The 20,416-nt window shown below is 35.3% G+C and overlaps 1 protein-coding gene across 7 annotated transcripts in view; it reads right to left on the bottom strand.

Moving 5' to 3' along the window:
• Positions 1-1,139: 1,139 nt before the first annotated feature.
• Positions 1,140-20,416, bottom strand: part of LOC142348681 (uncharacterized) — a 42,704-nt gene continuing 23,427 nt past the window's right edge. For 6 of the 7 annotated variants that reach the window (XM_075400122.1, XM_075400127.1, XM_075400123.1 and 3 more), the window contains 6 exons: positions 19,330-19,394; positions 18,131-18,321; positions 15,957-16,189; positions 12,082-12,466; positions 11,450-11,513; positions 1,140-1,524 (listed from right to left, as the gene is read on the bottom strand). In XM_075400122.1, coding sequence (XP_075256237.1) covers positions 1,313-1,524; positions 11,450-11,513; positions 12,082-12,466; positions 15,957-16,189; positions 18,131-18,321; positions 19,330-19,394 — 1,150 coding nt within the window. In that variant the 3' untranslated portion in view covers positions 1,140-1,312. The remainder of the gene's footprint in view (positions 1,525-11,449; positions 11,514-12,081; positions 12,467-15,956; positions 16,190-18,130; positions 18,322-19,329; positions 19,395-20,416) is intronic. The other variant, XM_075400126.1, reaches the window with a different exon arrangement.

Here is a 20,416-nt window from a genome sequence, read left to right as displayed (position 1 = left end):
TGAGCGTTGAACACAATCTTAAATCTTACAAGATAAGCGTTAAATGTAATCTCACAAAATGCTGTAATATAAACGTTAAGTGCAAGAATTGTTCGCAATCCTACAAGATAATAGTTATATCCGAGAATCATGCAATTTTTAAGGAGACAAGCAATGAATTTATTTTGCGAAGATCTTACAGGTTAAGCGTTGAATGTAATTGTCTACGATAATACAAGAATCTTACAATATTTAAAAAGATGAGCGTTGAATTTGATTTTAGAAGATCTTACGGCACAAGCGTTAAGTGCATCTAAAAAGATGTTAGAATATAATCGTTTGATGCAAGAATCTTGCAAAATCTTATAAGAAAAAAGTTAAATGCAAGAATTTTACTATATTTATCAAGATAGACGTTGAATAGATATATCTTACAAGATAAGCGTTAAATTCAACTTCCAAGATGTTACAATATAAGCGTTAAATGCAAGAATCATTGCAAGACCTTGTAAAATAAGCGTTGGAGTTCGACGAGGGTTTTCGATGCTATCTAATTGGACCAGAAATATGACCATCGCTGTGATCGAGTTGGACACCGTCAGACAAGATTTTTATCTGTTGCAATAAAATTTTACTCAAGGTTGTCTTCGAGTTATCATTTTTGTCTTTTGATGTGGCGAGAGTGTTTGGTTTTACTCCTAAAATAGCTGAAGTGAGCAATTATGCAAAATACCAACAAAATTCGAGGAAAGATGAGCCAAATTTGTTGAGTCGTTTGGCCGGTCTTCAGAAAAGTTTTTGGAAGAAGCTAAAAAAGATGGCCCTGCTTGACAACAACAGGATTCTCCAGTCCGCAGGATTGTTGGTATTGGTTGAAGAGAATCAATTACTCTGACGTTTAGGCTACAATGCTGTGCAAGAAGTCCACAATTGTTAACATAATCGAAAGACGAAGGTGAAACTAGGGTGGAATAAAAGGATTAAGGCAAGCACTCAATTACTACTTGCATGCGTGGTACGTCTGTGTTTGCCCGTAAGTTGAAGACATGATTGCAAGTTTAGAGTCACATATTTTAAAATTTTTTTTATCGAGAAAATTATTAACCTGAGCAAAGAAAGCGCTGTTCCTCACAGCTATATTTAACACTCACGAAAGATCAACGAAGTCAAAATTGAATTCAAGAAGATGAGCCGTGTTACATAAGCACTACTTGAGTACAATTCGAAATGAGTAAAACATATGTATTTCATGAAGTAAAACCTATCATTCTGTCAAGAATACTGCAAATGATCAAAATACTAACCATTTTTGGCAGGTACCAAAGTTTCGAAACTATAGAGCTAGCTTCGATACCCTTGCCACAACTAAAAGGGTTATTGACGTGAACACTGTGAACAAAGAGTTTGCTTGGCTCTTTAGTAGAATGTATCTCTTTCCTGTGCAATTATTGTTGGCATTCTGAATTGGATCTATCTTCTTTCTCTGTATTTCCACTTTATTGTTTACCCCGTCAATTTTTGCAGGGACAATGACAGTTTCGGCAGCTAAAAAGTACATCCAAACTGAAGATAAATAAGATTAACCAGTTGAGTTTTCAAAATTATGTTAGCGAGGTTGAAGTGCCAAACCAAAATCACCTCTGATCAGAACATTTGCGTGGCTTGAAAAGGGTAGAGAACATTTGGGTATAGTGCGACTTGATATGCAGCGTAATAAGTTTCGGGTTGCAGGATAGTCTGGTCAGAGCCCGGGTCGAGGTGCCACCGTAAAAAATCGCTAAAAGATGTAAGATTTGGTGTGAATTGGAAAGTGTAAGATCAATGCGTTGTGTCGTACACAAATGAAGTTATGTAGTTGATTTTGAGCCGCGAGTTGCAATTATGTTTCTACTTTGCTAACTTGCGCGGCGGGTGCGCTTAGTACAGTTTATAAATGAATTCGCTTAGCGAATCGCTTGGCAAATACTTGTCTAGCTTACTTGACTAGTAAAAACGATTAGTGAAGAATATGTTAATTATGCAACTGTTCGCGAAGTGCAACACCAAAAGAGTGATACTGAAAGTAAAATGATATCTCAGAAGTCACAACAAACATGAACAACAATTTCCCGATGCGGGAATTAAGGTAACAGATTAGCGCATGAAATAACAATGAACTACACTCGACTTCTACACATGCCCTTCAGGAATAAGTACACTAAAATAAAATAAGTACATCGTATAATAAATTTGCTGCACTAAATTAATTGATGATGTATGACATTTCTCCCTCTTTAATGAGAATTAAAATTGCGTAGAATAAAATGTTAATAACATTATATATAAAATTAATATTTATTCACCGGTTAAATAGTTATCAACAATATATGTACTGGTTATCATATCTAGTCATATGTAATAATATATCGAGTTTTAGCTTTTCAAGGTTTTTTTTTACAAATCTTCCTCATCAATTATGAGTTCATTCGACGAGTTGTGATCCGCTGGTCGGATGCGAGGATCTGTCGGGGATACCTGTCCTATGATAGGCGAGGGGAACTCGTTCTCTATTGGTTCAACTCGCGATGCAGTGTCCACAATTGTTTGCAATATAGAAGGTTGTACTGACTCAACATCGCCTGCCCGCCACTTTTTTTCGAGGTTGAACAAAATTTGGGGGACAAGAGTTTGTTGACTCGCCAGATGAATCATCTTTATCATAGCCATAATATTTTGGACTTTTCCTGGCCCTTTTTGTAGTATTTGGCTGAGCTTGTTGTAGGGTTGCTGCTGGAGCCGATGTAGATGGGATGGCCAATTCTGATTGATTGTTTGTTGGAGGAGGAGCAATTAACACTTCAGTGGTTATGATTTGCTGTTCGGAAGAAGTTTCTTGAATAGCAGGTAATTCTTGCGGCGCAAAATTTTCGGGTATTTTCGGCATGCGTACACGCATCGCACGAGCAATATTTGACTTTTTAGTTGATACACAACTCCCCGTTTCCCGTTTACGGTGTTTCATCTTACGGTCTCCTTTTTGAATACGAGTCGACTCTTTGATGTGGCTAAATATTTTAGCCTCTGTTGTTTTTTCGTGGATGCGTTGTCCTCTACGATTCACGTACTCCATGAGTTTTGTCTTTCGTTCGTTGCGGGTACCAAATTTGGCAATATCGCTATTGCGAACTGTTACCTCTACTTTTCCTGGCTGGCGTATTACTGAGGTATATTGGTCCGTTTTTGGAACTACAGATCCTGGGGCCAATACCTCGTACAGCCCGTCAAGATTCTTTTTGAAGCGTTTGTGAGGATGCTTCTTTCGAGCGATGTTTATCTGCACGGCATGTTCTTTTAGGGGAATTGCTCGATGTGCTTTAGTAGTGCGGAGAGATCGGGACTCGTTATCAGCAGCGAGTCGTTCACGCGTTGTGGCATTTCTTGTAGCCTTGCACATGTTACGTTCCATTTCATCATCACTGCGATCATTTCCCCAGTGCTCTTCAGTTCAGGCAATAATTTGTTAGGCGTGACCCTTTCTTCATCTAAATACTGATTCAAAATTTTTTCATAACTTAAATCAGATGAATTTGGTTTTGTACTTATATTGCTAAGCGGTGTATTTGCTTTGCGCCCAAAGTGTGACTCGAATGGCGAAAGCTTAGTTGTTTTATGTTTGCACATGCGGAGCTGGTATATAATTGATTTTAATGCGGCTTTAATGGTGAACGAATTTAATTCTTTGTTTGCCTCTTTTATACATGCTAAGCGTTGTTTTTTGTACTTATAAGTCTTTCCACTAAGCTTATTGCGCGATGGTCGTTTGCCGGGGCTGGTATTAAAGTAATATTGTTTTTTGTACAGAAGTTCTTTACGTGATTACCTATAAGGCAATGAGCCTGATCTATTCTCAAAAAACGGGCGACTCCATGAGTATGTATATAATTATCCAAAAATTTTATTACTTTCGATTCATTTGCGTTTTCAAAAATTTCTGCAGAAGGGTATTTCGAAAATATATCAATACGTGTTAAAATATAAATTTCATGTTCTTTTTCATTATTTATAGGTGTTGCAAAATTTATTTGTATTTCTTGATTGGGGACTATACATGGTGTATGTGCTTTGAACTGCTTTGAAGGAAAAACAGGTTTTAAATTTTTACCGATGGCAGTGCAAGATTTGCACTCTAGGGCTTTGACCAGCAGGTCGCGATTTATGTATGGACACCAGCAATGCTGGGCCATACATACCATTCCTCAGCTGCCCGGATGACTTGCGTGCAGATCCTCGATTAACGCATCTTTGAGGGCGTTCGGGATGGCCAGCTTCTAATCCATATTTACGCACCCGCTACTGACATGAAGATCACGCAAATAGCTGTGGAGATACGGGTTGAGGGCTTTGAGTCGTTCCTCATCTGACCTGATGATGCAATCCCGAACCTCTTTTAGAACGGCGTCCTTGCTTGTCAGAGAAGCAATCAGCCCTTTGTTGAATACTTTGCCCACCACTTTCTCAAATGAAATCACTTGGGGACTATCCGTGAGTGGGGTGCTGAGGTTGGAATGCGAAGAGGATCGGCGCGGCGTGTTGGTTGTTGGGTTGTCGGTGAATGATACGCGAGGCGAAGCTCTTTTTGCTCCTCGATTTGAGGCTGATTTATCTTTCATAGATGATGCTTGATGACTCATTTTGGATGAGGTTTTAGTTTTTTCAATTGAGTTAATTGACAAGGAGGAAGACAACTGAACTTCAGGTTGAATTTGGGAAAAACGCGACTTTTTATTGCTTGTCAATTGAGCACGTGAATTATTTAAAATATGTGAGTTTTGAGTACTAAATAAGGTAGGAATGTGAGACTTATTTGTGATTGATAAGTGAGAGTGAATTATTTGAGTAAATTGAGGCTTATTTTGGTAAGCGAGTGACGCCTTTCCTGTATTTGAGTTTATTTGAGACTCAATTTGTAGTGGTGTACTTACAATAGGTAGACTATGCGACGCGAATTGAGATCTATTTTTGGTAATTGTTAACATGCATTGTAAAAGAGGCATTTGAATTATGTGATATATTCTGTTGATTACTTAATAGGGTATTATGCCTTGCGGGTGTTAATTTGTTATGAGAAAAGCGTACTGGCGCTGCGAAATCAGTATTAAAATTAGTGTATTTGGGAGTGGTTACTTTTGGAGTATGACTTGATTGTGCAGATACTAATTGATTTTGAGTTAAATGTACTCGATTAGCATGTGCACTAGTAAAATTCATACAATAAGTATGACTGAAATCTGGATTATAACTTTGATCAGCGAGTGATTTAATATTTTGAGTTAAGCGTACGCGCGAGGCGTGTTCACTATGCTGATTATTGATTTTAAAAGAGGACAAAGGAGAAGAGTATTATCGCGTAGCGAGTGCTGAGTTATAATCTGCTAAGCGTACGCGCTTAGCGGGATCACTATCAAAATTAAAGTTGTGATTTAAGGATGGTTTCAAACTATGATTTTGCAGAGCGAGTGGCTTATTAACTTTTGTTTGGGATTTAGGTTGAGCCTAAACTATATTCAATACTTGTTCAGTATGTTTGGTGAAATTTTGTATTTCACATTCATTATCATGATATAGTTTAGTATATTTATGAGCTGAAATGTTGTGTTTTTGTTGAAGTAGTTTTGCATCAGAGTGTATGCTTGATAATGTTGCGACTAAAAATTCCTCGTCGTGTTTAGAAATACTTTTTGCCGGTTGATATGGGTTACGTGATATATAATCCACAAGTCCCGTCTTTGCGCCTGGCAAGTCTTCTATTTCAAACTGGTAAGGTAAAAGACGATGAACCCATCGTGATAAACGACTATTATAACTTTTGTTTGATCTATGTTCTTTTAAAATTGAGAGATGTGCTCGGTGATCGGTGATAATAGAAAAATCTTTACCATAAAGATAATTTTTAAAATTTTTTAGAGACCATACCACTCCGAGAAGTTCCAGTTCGTTAATACTATAACGTTCTTCATTACTATTTAAAAATCTGGATGCAAAAGAGATTGGCTTCCAACCATCAACTGTTAATTGTTCTAGTGCTGCTCCCAATCCGGAGCAAGAGGCATCACATTTAATTCGTGTTTCGAATTGCGGCTTATAGTGAATTTTTTTCTGTATGATTTGCTATGCGTGTTTTTATTGCATTGAAATGTGTAGTGTGATCGTCAGTCCAAATGTATTTAGTTGATTTACAAAGGAGGGGTCTTAAAGGATTGCAGAGTTGAGCTAGATTGGGAATAAATTTACTAATCAAATGGACTGAGCCTAAGAACGAACGTAATTTTTCAAGTGTATTAGGTGGTTGTAATGACAGAATAGACGATATTTTAGTTTCGAGTGGTGATGTCCCAGATTGAGTAATATTCTATCCTAACCAGGAGATTTCTTGCTTTGCAAAATGACATTTAGGGAGATTAATTCGGAGGTTATCTGCGTCCAGTTTCTTAAGACAATCTAATACAAGTTGAAAATGATCTTCTTCAGAACCTTTACTCACAATTATTATGCCATCCAAGAGACAAAATGTAATTTTGAGGGCGAATAACGCGTAGTTCATTGCCTTCTGAAACTAGGCAGGCATGTAAGTGAGGCCATAAAATCCCGTTTTCAAACGATATGTGCCTGTCATATCACCACTTACAATATTGTAATTACAGTGTTTAGCAGTTTCGGGGTGAAGATTCAGTTAACTGTACGCGTACTCAAGGTCTATAGTAGAGAAGTATATTGTATTTGCTTGTTCTGTTTTTTAGTCTGTTATTATTTGTGATATGGAATCTATAAGAGTTTCAATATTCGGCATCTGATACTTATTTTTGTGTATAGATTTGTTAAGAACTTTTGAAACCAATGCTAACTTTATTGTTTGACTGTAATTACTATAGGTGAAATAAAATATTGATCAGAACAGTTATTAAGTTTTTCTATGTGTCCTTCTTCAAGAAGTTTTGTAATTTCACTATTGACTCGTTCTTGTGGATTAATGGGTACTCTTCTACCCTTCTGATGTTTTGGTTGAAAATTTTCATTAAACTTAGATTTAACAATATGGATTTTTGATCGACCAATACGTCAAATGAGTTGTGGAAATTGCTTTGCAGTGCGAGTTTTGAATGGACATTGAGGTGTGATTGTGTTGAACATACTATATTCATTTGAGTTTGGGGTTTGAGTAACCGAGATTCCGAGAGCGTCAAACAAATATCTACCAATTAGTGGTTTTAGTCCGTCGCGAGCCACCACAAATTCGGCATCTTCGATTCGCCCCCCTCTGCTCGCTATTGGTGCTTGTATCATACCCATAATATTGATGGGTTCATTTGCGAATGTTTTGAGTTCCTGAGGGGGTGTTGTCATCAACCATCGGGCAAGAGGGAATTTTCCACTATTTCCGCAGCAAGAGACTCGGTCAAGATACTACACACACTGCCTGAGTCAATGAGTAGTCCTACTTGGGTATTTCCAATTTGCAACGTAGTATTCTTTGGTTCGATTTGTATAGAGTTACTTGCAATGCTGGTGACCATGTTATCATCTGAGCTATCGTAGTCAGATTCGCATTGGGGGTTATAGTCCATATTTTGGATTGCCTTCATCGTCTGATCAGTTGGGGTGTCTTGAACAGAGTTAACATTCGAGCGAGTAGGCTTATTTGATGAGGACTTCGGTTTTCGGCACACTCGTGAAAATTGATTTTGTAAACCACAGTAATTGCAGGTCTTGCCTCTTGCAATGCACTTGTCCCTGTGGTTTGCCGACCAAGTTAAACCACAATTTCTGCATAGTTGATTTGATGGTCGAGTGAAGCTAGAAGTTGTTGGCCGTTGACTTGGTTGTCAAAAGGATCGTTGAGATGTTACCGCGTTAACATGCTATGCGGGTTGCGAATTTGTGATTTGCTGTTGGTTTTTTTGTCCTAGTTTCATATTTATGGCCAAACGCAGAGCTTGAGCTGGTTCAAGAGTTTCTCGAAGTAACTCCCTCTGAATTTTTGGGTCTTGCATTTTTGCAATAAACAGGTCTCTAATCAGAGTGTCCTCTTGGCTTCCGAGTTCACAATTCTCGGATAATTCCTTCAGTTTGCCGAAGAAGTGCTCGATAGACTCTCTTTTCGACTGCTTGGTAGTGCGAAGCATATACCTATCAAAGTTAATGTTTCGTTGGCGGATAAATGTGGCTTCCATGTTGTTCCAAAGTTCTGCTGTTGTTAAGATGTCCATCTTGAGGTGCGGATTCCTGCTACAAACAATTCGTCTTCCCTCGGTGCCCAAATTGAGATATAGCACTGACACAGTCTTTTGGTATGCCTGTGCCTACGGTTTGTCCGCACACATGATTCCTATCTCCATTTGTTTCTGGCAATAATTTTCCCAATTCATTTTCGGTTGTGTGTTCCTTGGTAGTCTTTCCTTCTCCGATTGTGCCGACGATCCTGTTATTGCACTCATAGATGGGTTCAAGTGGTAGTTGTACTGTTTCGGGTTTCGGTTCCAGTAGAGTGTCTAGAGCAATATTTTCCTTCGCAAGGAGAGCCAATTTAGCCTTCATCTGCCGCTTCTCCCACTTCAGTGGGGGATCAACTATAGGTTTTTCCCAAAAGGGCTCAACGCCAATTGGGATCCGCTATTGGGTTGCTGGCTGCGCCATGTTGTACACAATTAAAATTAGGTACTTGATTTTGAGTTGCGAGTTATATTTTTCTACTTTGCTAACTTGCGCGGCGGGTGCGCTTAGTACAGTTTATAAATGAATTCGCTTAGCGAATCGTTTGGCAAATACTTGTCTAGCTTACTTGACTAGTAAAAACGATTAGTGAAGAATATGTTAATTATGCAACTGTTCGCGAAGTGCAACACCAAAAGAGTGATACTGAAAGTAAAATGATATCTCAGAAGTCACAACAAACATGAACAACAATTTCCCGATGCGGGAATTAAGGTAACAGACTAGCGCATGAAATAACAATGAACTACACTCGACTTCTACACATGCCCTTCAGGAATAAGTACACTAAAATAAAATAAGTACATCGTATAATAAATTTACTGCACTAAATTAATTGATGATGTATGACACGTTGAATTCGGCGAAAAAAAAACTTCCAGGCGGTAGAATTTTTTTTTCACCGCTAATGACCGCTAATCTTACAATTTTGTCAGACCAAAATTCGACCCGGGAGATTAAATTCTGTAGATAGTGTGGCCGCATCATCTCTTCTAATTCCTGTGTACAAGTTCTAGCTGTTGTCGCAGTCATACAAACGTCCCATTTATCAGATAAGGAAATACACAATTCCCGGTAATCATAAAAGGCCATGGCTCGACATTGCTTAATAAATGTGTTGATGTTTCTCCTAAAACGTGTTTTTTGTTGTGTTTTAATCAAGATTTATTTGAAGAAAATTTTTTGTCGTTTCACTGCTGAATGCAATCAAAAACAATTTTCAGGAAAACACACCTGAACTCGTTCAGGTATAAAAATTATCTAAACTATAATTCAGGTGAGGTTCAGGTGCTTTTACAACTGAAATTTACCAAAACTTCCAAATACCTGAATCCGGTTCAGGTAAATTCACCTGAACTTTTTTTAGAGTGCTTATACGACATTCCGGTAATCATACAAAATCATATAACATTCAGTGTAATCATATAACTTACAAATTTTCTCTTACAACTTTCTCTTTTGGAATTCGTTCAACAGATGAAAACTTCACAAACTAATTGAACGCAAAAATTCATTTGGGATTTTTTCTCAATGAAAGATTTCGATTATCAAGAAACCGTCAAAACTTAGAGTTAGTAATTATGTCAACCTTTTGTCTTTTGAGTCAAAAATCTGTTTGAAGTTATCTTGAATTCACTTGTCCTTTCTTTGGACTTTTTCTGAATTGGAGCAAATTTATTCAAACAAAACAAAAAAAATAGATTTAATCTTTACGTGACGCACGGAAGAAAGAATTATGATATAAGTTTCTTTTTTCACGGTTTCGTACTGGGAAACCCAATTTTATTTAGCTCATGTAGTAGTTTCTGGATATGATAATACAATCAAATTTGAGTTCACTGAACAAAATATTTTTCCCCTCAAACGAGCGTGATTTGAAAAGATGGTTGCAGTGTTGACAATTAAAATTATGTTTTACGTTTGTTCTTAATTGACCCGTTTTTTCTTCTGGTTACAGATTCCCCACATTCGATCAATTCGCCTGAAACTACAAAGACCTACCAGCCAATCTGATTACAATATCAAGTTACTGAAAATCAAAATGAGACCAAAACAGAGCAAGCATCAACGAAAGCTTGAATCTGATGTTTGAAGGATAGAAAAGAGAAACTCTTTTCGTTCGATCGTCGAGTTGTTGCTTTCCTGATGTCATGTTTATGAATGTCTGTTAAGGAACCAATTGTGAAAGACTAATGTTATAAAATCCGTTATTTTATGTAATTTTAGAGCTTAAAATTGTGGGTAAAAAAGTGTAGCACAAATTGTATAGCGCAAAGTTTAGAAGAAAAAAATTTGTTCTAATTTTCCAAAAATTTTTCATGATTTTAGGTTCTTGTTCTTGCTATTTGAAGCGAAGAAATTACGTTTAATCTATTCATTTCTTTCACTCTTTAATTTGACCGAAATTGAACGCCAAAAAGAAGTCTTAATTTTGTAGTCACCTAAAGCAACGGGAACAATGCATAGGATATAGAATAGAATTTTTTTGCTCTCAATACATTGTGTTCTGAAATTTTGGTCTCAGTTATTCCAAATTTGGCCCATTTTCATTTCCATGTTCAAAAATTTCATCAAGTTACTTTGAAGATCACATTCGAAAGTTCAGTTGGAGGATGTGTGTAGGTGCCCACAGAACATTGCAACTTTAATTTATTTAAAGTTTTTCTGATTTTTCTTTTTCTCATTCAAAAAAGTGTCGTAAGAATGCTTGCATATGCTTGCTGTAGAATTAAATATCGAAAGATAGTATGTCCTAGTGAAGCCCTGGTTTACATGCAAAACAGTTTATTTTAGAGGTCGGACAAGTCACCCAATAAGTAAAAAAAGATTTTCAATTTGTTTTCTTTTCCTCTCTTTGTCAGAAAAGTTTTTCAACGGTTTCTGACAAACATAATGTTCACAGGTGTTCAATTGGATACGGAAACTAAAATCAGAGTAAATAACTAGGGCAAAATCGCATTTAAAATTTCAAAGAAAAATGTAATTCAAAATGGGTGCCATAGACGAAGAGGAAGAGCTCATGAAAAGTGAAAAAAATATTTCTAAAAAAACAAAGTTTCTGAAGGAATTTTTTATGTTTTTGACATTTTTTTGCATTGTATAGTTTAACATCCTGTTCAGCGTTAACCTCCCCTCAGCGTTAATAAAGTTGAATATTTTCGTCAGCAGTACTTTCTTGTTTTTGCAAAAAACATTTGTAAATACAGTATCTTGAGGTACTAACTGAAATCGTCAGTCCGTTTACTGTAAGATGTTGAAACACTGGTATCACTTCTCACGTTAGCTGTAAATATGTTCCCTTCAACCTGTTTCCCTCTACTTATAGTAAATACCTTGACAACAATACTTGTTCACGCGTTAAATTTCGTGAGCAAAAAATGGCATCAAATGACCATGGTCGGCGCAACGAAGACATGTTCTCAACTCGGCTGAGCTACGAAGTTGCGTTGGTAGATTCAATTTCGCCATGCCACACTATAGCTCCTCTAATTATGGTGATGCTTTACTTTCGTTTGATAAAAATGTAATACTGTTTTTTGCCTAGTCAAAGTTGAGATGTCGAAAATAGAACTAAAAAATCTCAATTTAATTGCCATAGTACGATCTGATACTGTTACCAATTCCATCTTTGCAAAAGCTCAAACAACAAACAATATCGGTTCACATCCAAAAAAACGGATAGTCTAAAAGTTTAGAAATAATTAAAGTAAGAAACGTTTCTTACTTTAAATATTTCTAAACTTTTGAACTCCTGGGCCATTTTCCGAAAGCTTTCAGAAATTTCTGCCGGAAATCACAACTCATAAGAATATTTTAAACGTGTTAGGAAACAGGTGAAAAAATTCTCTCTCCTGTTGTGCTTTTTAAGCCTGAGACTGATGGTAATTCTGTAGTAAGGGAGTTGAGAGAACTAGCGAGTGCATTCGTCGCCGTACTTGTCGCCACCATTGTTACTGCGTCTGAACTTGCCGGGGTTTCTGAATTAGCTGAAATTTCTGACGCTTTCTGCTTGGTCGAGGGTGCTTGTGTTGTTGAACTAGTTGTCATTTCTTCTGTTATTTTACATTTCGTTATTTCAGTTGTTAATGTTGATGTTGTTGTTTGTTCAGTCGTGGTAGTTGAGGTACTTTGGGTTGTCCATGCCGTTGTTGTTTTTTCCGGAATGGGTTTGAACAGTTCATTCCTGACTCTGGGTTCGTATCCCATTCTAGTCATGTAAGTGGCTATGTAGTAGGTCCTGATCGATGTCCATCATCTCTTTTGTCAATTCTCCTCTCTAAATGTTTTCATTTTGTTTCTTTTTTTCAGGGGAAAATAATTGGCTTTTCGTGATCACTGGACAACACACTTCGTTTAGTTTTAGCACACCGTCGAAGTTAGCTCAATCTAGAATCAACAAGGAAGCTCAGTAATGTGCGTTCGCACATAAAGTTCCGACACCACACATCCAAATTTTTAACATAAATGTCTACCAAATGAGGAACAGAATTTTTCAAAAAGGAGTGTGTAATAACAAAAAGAGGCCTCCAACGCAAATAAATCAGTGGAGTAAAAAATGCTGCATTAATTTGATAAAATCAGCCATTATTAAGAAAGCAAGTCAAGACGAATAACAAAACCAAACAACAATAACAACAAACATTAATTACGTCCAAAACTTTATGTCCAAATAAAAAAAGCTTATTACCAAATCAAAATAGCGTTAGGTAAAACTGAAACAAAACAAAATAACTGGTACTTCACTATAAAGGATATGAGACCACTCCATGATAAGGGTCGGTAACAATTAGACAAAAAGTACAAAAAAGCATATAAAAATTGGCTTACATTTTTAAAAACAATTGAATTCAAACTAATGAAAACCATAAGATAGCAATTGAAATCAGCATACATCTTTTTGGTCATATACGTTTCTCTAGGAGGTCATTAAGACCTAATTTTATTCATTTTTTGTGCGGTTACAAAAAAGAACAACAAATAGAGACAACAAACAAGAATTCAATTCAAATTTGCGAGAAAACGATGCGGAAGCCGTAAAGCCAGCTTTTGCCAATCAAAATATGTTCAATTGAGTCTTCATCGAATGCCGATAATGTGGTATGCAATTTCTCATTAATGAGAAAAGGAAATAAGTAGATAAAAAGATAAAAAAGCAATATTAAATAACACTTTCCTTTTTTTTTCGAAAACAATATTTTAAAAGTCTTTAGTCATGAATTTTTTTTTGAAAGTCATGAACGCCATTAGCTACAAAAAGAAAAATTATTTTTTTGTTTGTTTTTTGTCCAAAAGAATGTCTCACGTCTTCGAAAAATCCTCAAATATAGACAAAAATCAAAAATTAGTTATCTTTTTTTTTGCAAAAGACCGCGTCGAAGCCAGCAAATTCTTGGAAAAAATTTTAAAAACATTAAATTTTTTACATTTGCATCTTCTTTTAAGTACCAAAATGTTATATCTCACCCGTCATTAACAAGACTAGGTAACAAATTAACAAAGAAGAACAAAAAAGTCAATTAAAAAAGTCTTTTTTATTCTAGACTGATTTCAAAGTCGTGAAAACCATCAGCTATCTACTCAAATCAGAAGAGTCCATAAAAAAAACCTTTCATTATCCAGGATTTTTCATACGGCTAAAAAGACAAAAAAAAACTACAGTTGAAGATTCTTGATGAATTCCAGTTGGATTAAATTTTTCGTTGAAGCGTTGTCAAAACCTTTGCAACCATAACCTATGCCTTTAAAGGGTTTTATAAGTTCAATTTTGTCTTTTGTGAACGCCAACAATGTAATATGCGAACTCTCATTTGTGTGATAATGTGACAAAACGAAAAAAACGTGAAAATGGGGCCAATGCCTAAAAAAAATTGTGAAATCTGGTAGAATCAAAGCCAGAAAGCCATAGCTTAACGCGTAAAATCGTAAAAAGTTTAAAGTTTAATCCAGTAGAAAGAAATGAAGAAGTATTATTCATTCTTTGCTGACACTAAGCTACAAGTCGACCAAAATAAAGAAAAATAGGAGCAGGGTTCAATAAGCCATTATTTAATTAAAAATCAAACATTTTTAAAAGACAAAACTACCAAAATCTTGACTTAAGAACTAGATACCATCATTTGCAACTGCTTAGGAAGCCAATTGGACCTATCATAATTGAGTTTTGATTTGAATTGTTCTGTTATTGAATTAACATAAAATATCGATTTTTTTTTAAAAAAAGACCGACCGAATAGTCTGAATTGCTTTTGAAAAAAAACAGTCTAAGGTTGGACAAAAATCAGCCCTAGTTTTGTTGTTTGTTCACTAATAACGCTCAATTGTTTCAAATGTCTTAGATCTATATAATTTGTTAGTTAAAATAAAAATTAAATGCTGCGTTTTTGATAATCATCAAGAAAATTTTGCAAAAAACGCCAAGTTTTCAATTCTAGATTACTCTCAATGGCAGTGAAAGTAGGACCATTTCATCTTGTCGTTTACATAAGATTTGCTAATTGTTTTCGGGTGTGTAATTTCAGCAAATTTAATCAAAGTGGACTAAAGAAGATTATTTCGGGCAATTTTTGATAAAAAAAAGGCTGAATTTTGAAATAATCAGGTATAAAGTTAACCAAAATCAAAAATATTAACATGACTTTTTTATTCAAAATTTAATTTCAACAGTGTTTACAATCTATATATATATATATATATATATATATATATATATTATATATATATATATATATATATATATATATATATTAACAAAATTGACGAAATTTTCGGCAGAAGTTCAGGAAAATGTGAATAAAAATAACGTAAACCGGTCTAAAATTCACAAAAACTTAATCCACGATAACTCGTTCTAGAAAACGAAATTCAAAAAAACTTGTTTTAATCCACATTCAGCGCTGGACCGGTTTTTAAATGATGCCACTCACAACTCTGTTCGATGAATATATCCATTCGTCAAAATTGTCTGAACAAAGAAAAACCAGTTGAGTATATAGTTCCTCCCCCCCTCAAGAGGGGTGGGAACAATAAACAATTGTCATTCAAAAACTCACTTTTTTTGTTCTAGTTTTGTTTAAAACTGTTTTTTGCAAGAAAAACTTATAAAGATGTTCTTTTGGGGCGTAAGGCTCTTCAAGTGAGAGAAAACAGTTATTAAACTTTCAGGCAAATAATCTGATCAAAATTACCTGGCGCCGCACTTTCTGAGAGAAAACAATTCCCTAATAAATTGTTCAGAATAGCTTGTAAAAATAATTTTTAGCCCTATATCTCAATTTTTTTTACTTCTGAGAAGGTAAAACAGGAACAAAATAGATGACATCACTAGATATTATTAATGATATGATCGATTTTGCCCTTTCGAACAAGAATCTCAAATTTCTTTTTCCACAAATCATAAACTTTCGTCAAGTTGTCGGTACAAGAAAAGGAGACAAATTTTGTTGGACTAAATTGATCATGCATAAAGCGTTTTCAAATTTGTGGAATGAGTTTCAATTTTGGTTTATTATTCATTTTTGAGTTTCCTGTTTCCATATCTTGGTAAGATTTGAGTTCACGGAATTTAAATGGTTTTTTAAAAAAGTTTTTGAGGTCAATTTACCCATACATTTTGTTTATACCCTCATATGAAATTGAACCCACTGTTTGTCCGACATTTCCAAGAATTAGAAAAGCGCGCCGAACAAAAACTTGAATTAAGGATAATAAATTAGGAATTGACAAAAGCCCTGTTGTCGACTGGTGAATCGTATTTGACATCCACAGGTGGAGGAATTGTTTTTTTGCCACTGCAATATGCCTGAATTTGTCTTGAACTTGCAAAGTGCAGCTGGTAAAACTGCATGAAACAAAACTTGCATAAACCGATCAAGTTATGTCTCTCTCCAATCTCACCGCAATTTTGTTCATTCCATAACAAGTGAACTTGAGTCGAAATATTTGAAAAACGGCATTCTTCAACCTCCTTTTTGAATAATTTGAAGCGAATAGTTAAACATTGTTATACATAATTCTTCAATTAATCAATAGTTAATAATCACTTTTCAGTAAACCTAGAGAAGTTTCCTTGACACCTGGAGCTAACAAAACTCAAAATATGAGAAAAATTTTCAAAAAGCTTGAAAAAAATTGTGAAATTGTGAAATTGCACAATTTTCAATTATGCAAACTCTTATTAACTAACCTGGGAAGACCCCGAAGTGGCTTTATGAAGGATTTTTGGTAATTTAAACGCATTTAGTTTGTTATAATGATATATTTCTCTGAATGACCTCTTATTTTTATCTATTTAACAGTACCAAAGAAATATGGTTTCCATTTTCTAAATGACGCTTGGAAAGGAGACATGAAAAATTCTGTAACTAGCCAATCATCAATGAAAAACTTATTGTCTATTCTGATCGATGAGAAGATAACTCGCGTTTTTCTTCATATTTTAAAATAGGGTATGGGTATTAACATAAATCCATTAAACCAACAAGAACAATACGGAAAACTACAAAAATTTTGTTTTCTGAAGTGGTCTCATGTTAGGTTATAACTGATTCATATTAGTGCCCACATTCCACTCAAATATCGTAATTACAATGGACCTGATGTGAACGCAAAGTAAGCCGAAATAAAAGTAAGCCGACAAAAAGAAAGCAGAAAGGGTGCCGTGAACTTTAGCCGAAAGGAAAATAAGCCGAATGGAATATTAGCCGAAAAAGAGACATTAACCAAACAGAATTGAGAACGCAACAATGCTATCGCGAGAATAAAATGATTGCGCGTGATAATTTGTTCGGTTGTGATAGATTCATATCAAGTCCCATAGGTCATTGAGGCATGGCAAATGCGTTAATTTCATGTGTTAGCAAGTTAGATAATTGCGCGTCCCACTTATGTTTGCTTACAGCAATTATCTCAGCAATTAGTTCTAATTTTCCTACTTTTGACTTTTTCGGCTAAATTTCAAGTCGGCTAATATTCCGGACACCACCCAAAAGATATGTAATAGTTATGTAATCGATCAGAAATAATACATTATTAACCCTGACAATCAACACTGACCATAACATTTTACTGCGCAATGTATTCCAATGCACCAAAGAAACAGCAATACGTCAATTTTTTAACGCTTAATGGGTACGGGCCCACAGCGGACCGCTGTAATTGGCCACGCTTCTCGTCCGCTATGGAATGTAATCCGGAACCGCGGGCCTGATGCGGTAGTTTAAACCCAGATAGCAAATAACGCCTAATTTCAGCCAATGAAATTAGAGATTGATTTTCGACCTAATTTCCCAATTTTCATAATTTCTCTGTTTTCGATCCTTTTTCCTTTGTTCACGTTTTTATTCATTATGGCGCTAGTGAAATTTTTTTAATGCCGGCAAAGAAGTGAGAATCAGATCGGCACAGTTGAGAATCAGATTGGCTGGATAGACTTATATCAAGTCCAACGTGCCGCTGAAGCATGGCCACATGCAGTAGAATATTGTGTAACAACCCAACTGGGGTATTAGTTAGCTCCATATACTGCTAAAGAATTAGAGCTTAGAGGACTCTAACCTACGATCTCCAGAACCGCGACCAGGCATGCTACCGTTGCACCAAAGCTCTGCTGAAGTAGCAACTTTGTCAGCTTGATATACCACAAGCTGGGTTATTACAATTGTATCTAAAATTAGGCGATGCTTGGTTTTGGGAATTGAACGCCTAGTGACATTGTTTCTATCTTTCTCAAACCATCAGATCAACTGCAAATTTTATATTTCGGGATGTCTATTTGTTGAGACGTCACCGTTCACTGAGCTCGATATACGTTAATTATCTTTGATCAATTTTTTTTAGATGAGATCTATTAATTCGACTTGTAAAAATTTTGATAGAATAATTTCTGAAAACTTTGTATTTGCTTCACTTTGACGTCATAACCGGTTGCAAACTGATTTGCGATGAATTTGTGAATCCCAAGTGAGCCATACTCAACTGATTCGAAGTTATCATCCAAACACAATCTCTCAACTGTGTGAATAAATTGAAATGTGTCTTTTGTAAGGTGTCTTCTAAGATAACAGCCACTACCAAGTATTATTGTTTGATTGTATGTTCCTGAAAAAAAAACAAAATGAACAGAGCTATGGAAAAAGGGGAGTTTCAATCTCAAGCTTCCCACATTTTAATTTCACTGTACCCATGTTCTTTTTTTTTTACTGTGTAAGAGGTTTTTTATTATAGAAAATTAAGCAAGAAATGCAACGAAAGTCACTGAAAAAGGTGCATCTTATCGGATAAACCTTAAAAAATAATTATCTGCATGCTGTGCAGGATAATTATTCCGCTTATAGGATAACATTGATAGAGTTACCAGATTAACAGATATACGCCGAACATGACCCTCCCACACCCCCGCTTCCACCTGGATAGATTATGACCACCATAATTAATACTTATACGCCTCTATAACGGTTTATAATAAATTTTGATGTAGGAAAAATTAGTGCAGAAATAGTCATTAGATATTTAACATATGATAATTAAACCTAAATATATTGTTCACAAGGGGAAAAGGGACAGTTACAGTATCCCGTGTTGAGAAGGTGCGAAAAAATCGATGCAATAAGCGTCATTTTTGTGTCAATTTTTTGTCGATTTTGTCGGTTTTTTATGTAAGAAATGTCGATTAGCGTAGTTTTTGTCGGTATTGTCGGTTTTTGATGTAAGAAGTGTCGATTATTGTCGTTTTTTGTCGGTATCGTCAGTCTCAATTTGATTTAAATACAAAAGAATTACAGTAAAAGTAAGTGAGAGGTGGTGCAGTGGAGACAAATATGGCTAGTAATCTAGGGTTAGGAGGATCGAGACCGCACAAAGATTGTCAGTATTGTAAGAATTTTAGACCGACAAAAATCGACAATTCTTACGTTTGAATACCGACGAAAACTGATCAAAACGACGAAGAAAACGTAAGAGCTTTGATCGGTTTTGGCGAAGTAAAACCGAAGAACACCGACGATTTCTTATTATGTTTGAATCCAGAGAAACAGAATAGATCCGAAATTCTCAGCGCAGGATGTCTGTAAATAAAAAGGTGTTGAATGAGTTTTAAACGGAGCGTACCAGTGCTAGGCGATATAAATGTAGCCGTTGGTTGATTCGGTGAAGAAATTGGCCAGTAGAGAATGCTGAAACAAAACAAAACAAGAAGTTTCGAATGATTATTTGGCACTAAAATAATAATAATAAATTGTTCATTTTCTGTTATCGAGCAACACAAAAGAAGTTTATTTTACTGTGCACAAAATATATGTACAATGAAGTTCAACAGAAAAAGAGCACACCAGTAGATTATCAGTTGATCCGTTTTCAGGTGCCTCACAATATAGGAATATCAAAGAACTGTTGATTAAGAACCGAAAGAAAATTACTATAGTAATTGAACTAAATCATGGTTGGTTAAAACAAAAAAAAAATTTTAAAAAAATATAAATAAACCGATAATTGAGTGCAGGGGGCTACAATTAGACGTACTCAAAAAAAATAACTTGAGAAGTCTTGGTTGTCAATTATGTAATTTCTTAAAAACATATGGCAAAAATGTTTTATTTTTTGATTTGTCATTTTTAAAACCGTATTTACAAAGGAAGGTTCCAGAAAAACCAACAAATTCAACATTTTTCGGACCTTAAACCTCAATCGGTTTGTCACATTTTTTCGATCACCGCAATCAAGACACATTGTTGTTTTTCTTCTTTTTTTTTTACTCTGTTTAATTCGTTATCATTCAAGTAAGATTTGACGTGACTAACAACACATTCGTCTCTTAGCATTTTTATTAACAGTTTAAGTACTTCGTACAAGTGTAGTTCTTTTGCTAAAAACAGGTTAAATTTTCTCCTTAGATCACTCACTGAGTTGAACTTTCTTTTATTGAAAATTATCCTTATGAGTTTTTTAATTTTGAGTCTATCTGACAAAACAGAATTTCCATAAGTCAGTATACCATATTGCACTACCGGCTGAACATAACTTTTAAAAACCTGAATCATTTGACTTTTACTAAGAAATTTTCTCAGTCTATAGAACAGTCCAATGAACTTTATTAATTTTTGGTTAACCACATCAATATGATTTTTGAAAGACAATTTGTTATCTATTGTTATTCCAAGATAACGTATTGAGTCAACGTTTTCAATTCTCTCTTTAT

Source organism: Convolutriloba macropyga, chromosome 10 (assembly GCF_964194025.1).
Source record: "Convolutriloba macropyga chromosome 10, txConMacr16.3, whole genome shotgun sequence".
Taxonomy (NCBI): Eukaryota; Metazoa; Xenacoelomorpha; order Acoela; family Convolutidae; genus Convolutriloba; species Convolutriloba macropyga.
Note: the sequence above shows the minus strand (reverse complement) of the source record. Positions and strands in the feature narration are given on the sequence as shown.